General features: G+C 42.1%; 1 protein-coding gene across 1 annotated transcript; it reads right to left on the reverse strand.

The window, feature by feature from the left end:
- Positions 1–2,511: 2,511 nt before the first annotated feature.
- Positions 2,512–6,095, reverse strand: LOC111955566 (protein FAM167A-like). Its single transcript, XM_023975774.2, has 2 exons — positions 5,725–6,095; positions 2,512–3,177 (listed from the first exon to the last, which is right to left on the reverse strand). The coding sequence occupies exons 1-2, from the start codon at positions 5,890–5,892 to the stop codon at positions 3,067–3,069; spliced, it is 279 nt and encodes a 92-aa protein (XP_023831542.1). The 5' UTR covers positions 5,893–6,095; the 3' UTR covers positions 2,512–3,066.
- Positions 6,096–8,272: the final 2,177 nt, after the last annotated feature.

Consider the following 8,272-nt stretch of genomic DNA (forward strand, 5'->3'; position numbering starts at 1 on the left):
GTATGGACCCCAGGAAGAGTAGCTGCTGCTTTTGCAACAGCTAATGGGTATCCAAATAAAATCCGAAATGTACTGTTCAAGGTAGACTGTGATGTTACAGACACCTATGAAGAGTTATATGAAATGCGCTTCGTTTGCAAATTGCTTAGTAGGCCTACTGTATGTTTGTGCACTGGATAGATCAATGATACACACTGCAGTAACACTGTTCAGTTGTCTAGATGGGTCCACACTTTTCAGTGTTAAATTAACACACTGTTTAGTGTAAAACCTTATTTGCATATTTCCCAGAGTGCCTTCCCTTTCGAGTGAATTGTAGAGTTAAAACCTCTTTAGGCTAGGGGGCAGTATTTTGATGTTTGGATGAAAAACGTGCCCAAAGTAAACTGCCTATTTCTCAGGCCCAGAAGTGAACACCCATTACTGTATTTGCTAGYGATAGAAATGGTTGTTGCATTCATTCATTTTCAGTCCTGTGGCCTTCACTAAGTGAGATCCTGAGTGAATTTGTTATCATTAAAATGTTATTATTTAAGACAATACAATACCTATTTCATAAGACCTTATTTTGAGGGCCTAGTTTGACCCTAATACAGTGGCTTGTAGCTTATGCTGGTTTGCAAAGTGATGTGTAATTCCTATTGGAATCCAGCCAGAGTGGGGATATGCAACATTTAGGTGTTTTATTCACCTGCAAACTGCATTCAGAATGACTGCCAGTGTTGGGAAGACTAAGGCTGTTAATTAAACACCGAATTGTCTTGGAGCGTTTTTTTTATTTCGAACTCCGGTGCATTTACCACCTTAGTTCGATTAGTTTGGACTGGTGCACTCTATCTGCACTAAAYAATGCACCGTGGTTCGCTCAAAAAGGGTGGTCTCTGTGCGATTCAATTTGTGCCATGGTGCAGTTCACTGCAGGTAAGAATGCAGTCCRGACCAAACACAGGAAAAKAACCAGAGTTACGCAGTATTATTGGTTGTTTGACAGCAAGCATTTGATGAAATGCACTGCACACAACCTCATAACTTGACATCTCTGAAACATTCTGTGAGTAGCAGCGCATCCGATGCAGATTAAGGGAGATGGGGGCTATACCGGGGATATAGGCTACTTACTATAGCCTATTCACGTCGCAGTAGGAGTGGCTATTGTGCTGTTTCCTCCCACATGTTGTTGGAAGACCAAAGCAAAAGTGATATAAAGATTGGGACACACAAGTGACGCTTCATGATAATCATAGATGGATATAACGTAAGCATTTTTGTAAAACAAACAAATGACTTGTGAGGACATGTACCACATTGAACCAATGTGGAATAGATGTTGAATTTAGGTCTGTGCCCAGGGGRTGGTTTTGTTGATGAATTTCAGTTCATTTAATATTTGGCAATTTGAAACCAAGCGGACCAAATAAAAAAAATACAGTSTAACAAATAATCAAACTCTGATTCGAACTAACCTATGTGTGAAAACACCCTAAGATATGAGACTACCTAAAGCATCTAAACTGTAAAAAAAACATTTCAGTAATGGGTGCAATAAGTAATAGATTGGATTAGTTTAGAAAAATGTATGTMATTTATATTTGAGTAGCATAAGATTAATTAATCAATAAAAAAACATAGATATTGAAACAAACCTGCAATAAAGCATGCTGGGAAATATGATAATAATGGGCGTGGCTTTGCTTTAACGCTGGATATTAACACCAACACTTTTACACCAACGARTGTTAATTTTACACTTACAGGGTTAATTTAACTCCCGAATCAATACTAGAACTGTTACACAGAAAAACCAACATTAGGTTACGCTGGCCAATTTGCTGTGCAGAAGCAACAAGCGAATATATATTTTTTAAGAATAAACCATGAAACTTAAAGTCTCGGTGACAGTTGGGCTTTTGACTTCACATGTTTTCTGATATGACAGAAATAACTGTACAGCACRTCATATTTTTTAAATCTTTATTGTTCTGGCATGCTATGTACAGTACCTATCCCAAATGCAGTTACAGTAGCAAGGATAAACACCTCCACTTGTCCATTAAACATTATAACCATTAAACAGTATCCTATCTTGTTCACTTTGATGCCCTTTCTTCGAAAAAACATTTTACTTGACCCTTCATTGTATTGTATGATTCTGCTGGATCAGCCAACTTGCTATTACTCCAGAAGGCCAACCTGTGTGCCATCAAACGAACAGACACATCATCTCAATCTAAGGTGCGATGTCATTCATTATAGTAAGTATTTACACTGTATGTTACTGACATTCATGTTTTAGTCTATAAACATCGGTGCGCAATTACAGTGTTGTACAACAAATCAATATATACANAGTAAGTATTTACACTGTATGTTACTGACATTCATGTTTTAGTCTATAAACATCGGTGCGCAATTACAGTGTTGTACAACAAATCAATATATACAGCATGTGGGTGGATGATACAAACTGCATATTAATTTGACCTTCTACAAATACTGTATTTCAGTAACAACAGACCGTTTCAAGTCATATGGAAGAGTATTAGAGCTTATTGGAATGATATGCAGCCATGATATTGAAATTGTTGAGACATTACAGGCAATATGCTACCATAAGTAATGGTTATTCTCTCTTAAATGTACTATGATACCTTTATGACCTTTGTACAGTGATAGCAGCTGTTGTTGTTTCTCCCATCTAGTTAGAGTTTAAAATGACACAGCTTACTTAAGCTCTGCAGTCTCAGACGTTGAATTATTCCCTCACACGCACGTGAGCATAGATGATATAGATGATATTGTGGTATACGCCTGACATTGACTATGTGGTCAGTCCATAAGAGAGTACTTTTTGTGGTTTTATTAAGGCACAGAGCTTCTTCTGCTGAAAGTCCTTTTTGGTAGAGATGACCCAAGAGGAGATGGTGTCATTCTATTGGACAGGCAGGATATGGAAAAACCCACTTCCCCTGAGCTGGAGTAAACACTACTACCACTGCCCCCTGCCTCGCTCTCAAAGTCCCAGCTCCTATCCTCCTCTGTCTCCTCATCCTCCTTTTCCTTTTCTTCCTACTCCTCCTTCTCCTCTTCCTCGCCACTCTCAAGCTTGAGCTCTTGGATTGCTGTGTGAGGGTCCATCAGCTGTTGTATCAAGGCCTGGTCCTGAGATTGCATCTCCATCTGCACAAAAGAGTTGGGACTTTAAACAGAGAGACAAAGACAAAAACACATCAAATATAGAAATAAAAAATAGACATAGAAGAGAAAGATAGACACAGACGTGACATACACTGAAACAGACACAAGCAAATGTGAAATGCTGTGACATAGTATTCACAGGCAAATACGAGCTATTACAGAGAAAGAAATAGATAGCAGAAACAATTGTCAAGTAGTTTAGAAAAATTGTTCAAAAGACAGAACCAAATGTCATGTAACAAAAATAACCAGTGCAGGACACATCTGTAAGCTACTGATTTGTAGGCCGAAATCCCTCTTTTTGAACAGCGCTGCGGCTTCCTTTGGTCTCTTTTAGCTGATGAGGTTCATGTCCTTTCCCTGACATGACCTGGTTCAACCATTTCAGTTGAGCGCTGCCTCTTTCAGATGCAAATGCTTTTCTCTCTCTCGTTCTCTCTCTCCCTTTCTTCTCTATTCACGAGAGCCAGTCTAATTGCCCTCGTTGTGAGAATAGAATATTCGGAATTCCCCTGAATCGCCAAGTCCAAGTCTGTCCCAGGGAGAGGAATGTTCAAACAAAAAACCGACCATGATCAGATCTGCATTTCTTTCTCTGTTAATTACAGCGTCAGACTGGGATTGGGCTCCGACTGAAAGGATGTGATGYGGCTTTAAAAGCTTTAGAAAAAGAAACATGAACTTTCCTTTGAGTGAAGTATGAGCAGTGGGCTTCCTGTGGGATGATATCCCCCTTGACKCGTGTGTGTTTTCTGTGTGTATTCCAGCCATTGCAGCAGATCAAACTATGCCTAATATCCCATGGAGGAATACACAGTAAACAAGCGCTTGTTCCTGCTGGAGTTCTTGCTTTTTCTTTTATGAGAACCGCTGAATATTGGGCCATGAGACTTGATGAGAGGCGAGGGTTCTAATTGGTGGAGGTCACTTGTATTTGTGCTGTGTTGCAGCTATGGCACAATGATTGTCTGAATACTGGACACAGGGACTGGAACTGGKCCGGTCCCACTGCATCTGCACAAACCCACGTCTCATGACATCAAAGGCCAGCAATCATTGGTCAYTGGGAGGTGGAAGTAATTGGATAGAGTTTACGTGGGTGTCTTATGGGTTGGTGGTCTGAAATTGAAAGAGGAGAAGACCTGCAGTGGATCTGWCAGTGTAGATGGTTTTATAACATGGTCTCTTTATGGACCAGTGGATCTATATAAAATGTTTTGGCCATTGGGCAGCAGGTAGCCTAGCGATTATGTCACGCCCTGACCTTAGAGAASCTTTTATTCCTCTATTTTGGTTAGGTCAGGGTGTGACTAGGGTGGGTAGTCTAGTTTTTTATTTTCTATGTTGGCCTGGTATGGTTCCCAATCAGAGGCAGCTGTCTATCATTGTCTCTGATTGGGGATCATATTTAGACAGCCTTTTTTCCACCTGTTGTGTGTGGGATCTTGATTTTGTATTGTTGCTTTTTTGCCCTACAAAGCTGTACGTTTCGTTTGTTACTCTTTCTTGTTTTGTGCCGGTTATCATAAATAAATATGATTAACCTACCCCAYGCTGCATCTTGGTCCGACCATCCTTCCAMCAACGATCGTTACAGATTAAGAGCATTGGGCCAGTAACCAGAAGGTTGATGGTTCAAATCCCAGAGCTGACTAGGTGAACAATCTGTCAATRTGCTGCACTTAACTCTAAAATCTCCTGTAAGTCGCTCAGGATAAGAGAATCTGCTAAATGACTMAAATGTAAAATATGTTGTCCATGCACAGTACTGTATGTTTTGTAGTCCAATGCCTATTCTGTTGAACCTAATAAGCCAGAGCTATGCCAGTAAAGTAGCCTATAGTCTTCAGCTCTCTCCCTTAACCAGTGTGTCTTTGTCCCGTCTGACGCAGAGGTTTGGTGTGTTTTGTGTGCTCGGGACACTTGGTTGCCATGACGAGGCACTGGCAAGGACTAAATGGCAAGCGGTTGACATCGTAACATCGCCAGCCTGTCCGCACATCTCAATTACAAGAATGCATTAACGGGACACTCTCACACACTAACAATATGACTGACCAAGAAGATAATTTCATTAGGTGAGCGATACCTTGACCATAGCCCTAATAGCCAACAAAAATGTCTCCATTTCCACTCGAGTYCCACACAGCCAGAAGACCACATGCAGGTCATAGTTTTGGGGGCTTGAGTATTCATATCTAGCATAGAATCATGTTAACATGTCCTCTTTCTCTACAAATATAAAGTATGGAAAGACAAGATAACTCTTGAGTCTCACAGTAACTCACAGTAAATGTGCTGAATAATCGCAATACATTTTCCATGATCATCTGTAAACATACAGGAAAGACCAMATTTGTATTTCTGTTGCAAATACAAACACATCAATATATTCATATAGTAAATGTTGCTGAGTATATGTTTAGTCATCCAAGTCCATGGAGACAGAGTACATGTTTGATCAGTTCTAGAGAGACGTCGTCATTCGGATTTCAAAATCTAAGGCTTCAGTCAATTGTCCAGTSTTACCAGTTCCCTGTGCAGCCAGGCCAGTGCACTCTCAATGTACAGTTTTGTAGGGGCAGCTGCCCTTTTCTCCGGGAATGCAGCCCTCCATCTGGAGCTCTTCCTCCAGGCAGGGGTCTCTGGTGGTCCGTGGGTCCCTGGACACAACGGGCCCGGCTGACTTACAGGCATCAAAGGTGGCGTCTTTAGAGGAGAGATCTCCCAGTCWAGTCAGGACCACTTCCATCATGACAGGCTTCAAGTTCTACAATCTGAGCTAAAAACCAATCAGTGTCCCTATAGAATCTATGTTTGGTCTAAGCTTCTCTCGGCTGTAGCGAGACACAGTGTTTTCTGGAGAGTTCTTCTCTTTCTGCTTCACTGCTCTCACTTCCTTGTGTCCTCTCTMATGTCAGTGGTAGTTCTGTCCTGGACTGGAAACTTAAGAGGTTCTCCTCTGTTTTCTTCCCCCTCCTCTGTGGGACAGTGGAGTGGCGTCAGTCATGTGTTAGTGTGATGCAGCAGGAGTGATGTCAGCTCTTTGACCAGAGCTTGTTTATCATTTGAGGGTCTATTTTTAACACACACACACACAGGAAGAAGGAGGAGGAGGAAACGGAGGCACGCACGCGCACGCGCACACACACAGACTCTGTCTTAGCTAGCAACCCCTACAAACAAAGCTGCAAATCCAGACAAATTGTCAATTTTTTTTTTTGACATGTCTGCATCTATACTTAGGATTGCGTTCACTACACTTTTAGACCATCAGACAGYATAGGCATCTCCAGACTAGAAAAAGTATCATTTTTCTTGTGAGTAACACGAGGCAGATGTACTGTTGTTCAGATATGAGATGATAGACCATCCCACACCTGACTGACTGTTAGTCCAACACCTTTTACCCATTACACCAAGAGGCTCCAACCTCTTGATAAGGATGGTATGTGTTGTACTAATGTCACTACAATGTGAAATCACCAGGGACATATTGTGTAATATGAAGAACTAAGCTATTGCAAGTCACTGAACCATATTGAAACCCGCCCCCATGCCCTCAAATGTGTTGCTTAACTCTGTTCTGGACTCTTACAGAACAAATGCAGGATATAACAAGATAGCCTACAGTTTTACAGGATACAAGGGATTCCGTTAGATTACACTAAAGCTGTGGTCCTGCACTGGTGAACAGGATCTATTGAACTGTTAAGAYGCTGGTTCTCCATCTGATCTGACAGAAATTACTAGGATCTTGAGGAGTAGGAGAGTCCAGCTGCAGACAGCAGAACGCTTGCTTGGTGAGAGTACTGAAGAGTTTTATCGCCACCTTTTGGTCATTTCTTGCTTTACACACAGGAAAAGAAAAGTTCTGGTTCCATTTCATTCAACGAACTACATCTCATAAAGGCTTTATATACACTGTATGTCCAAAAGTCTGTGGACACCCCTTCAAACTAGTGGATTCAGCTATTTAAAATCGTGCACACAGCCATGGAATCTCCATAGACAAACATTGGCAGTAGWATGGCCCGTACTRAAGAGCTCAGTGACTTTCAACGTGGCACAGTCATAGGATGCCACCATTCCAACAAGTCAGTTCRTMAAATGTCTGCCCTGTTAGAGCTGCCCTGRTCAACTCTAAGTGCTGTTATTGTGAAGTGGAAACGTCTAGGAGCAACAACGGCTCAGCAGCGAAGTGGTAGGCCACACAAGCTCACAGAACGGGACCACCGAGTGCTGAAGCGCGTAGCTTGTAAAAATYGTCTGGCCTCGGTTGCAACACTCACTACAGAGTTCCAAACTGCCTCTGGAAGCARCGTCATGCACTAAAACTGTTAGTTGGGAGCAAAATGAAATGGGTTTCCATGGCCGAGCAGTCGCACACAAGCCTAAGATCACCATGCGCAATGCCAAGTGTCGGTTGGAGTGGTGTAAAGCTCGGCTGCATGGGACTCTGCAGCAGAGGAAACACGTTCTCTGGAGTGACGCTTCACCATCTGGCAGTCAGACGGACAAATCTGGGTTTGCCGGATGCCAGAGAACTTTACCTACCCAAGTGCATAGTGCCAACTGTAAAATTTGGTGGAGGAGGAATAATGGTCTGGGGCTGTTTTTCATGGTTTGGGCTAGGACCCTTAGTGCCAACGAAGGACATCTTAACGCTACAACATAAAATTACATTATAGACGATTCTGTGCTTCCAACTTTGTGGCACCAGTTTGGGGAAGACCTTTTCTTGTTTCAGCATGACAATTCCCCCGTGCACTAAGCAAGGTCCATACAGATATGGTTTGTCAAAATCGGTGTGGAAAAACACCTTTGGGATGAATTGGAACGCCGACTGCAAGCCAGGCCTAATCGCCAAACATCAGTGCCCGACTTTACTAATGCTCTTGTGGCTGAGTCCCGCAGCAATGTTCCAACATCTAGTGGAAAAGCCTTCCAGAAGAGTAGAGGCGGTTATAGCAGCAAATGGGGGACCGACTCCATATTAATGCCCATGATTTTGGAATGAGATGTTCGACAAGCAGATGTTCACATACTTTTGGTCATGTAGTGTAGCATACATTAC

Source organism: Salvelinus sp. IW2-2015, linkage group LG31 (assembly GCF_002910315.2).
Source record: "Salvelinus sp. IW2-2015 linkage group LG31, ASM291031v2, whole genome shotgun sequence".
NCBI lineage: Eukaryota > Metazoa > Chordata > Actinopteri > Salmoniformes > Salmonidae > Salvelinus > Salvelinus sp. IW2-2015.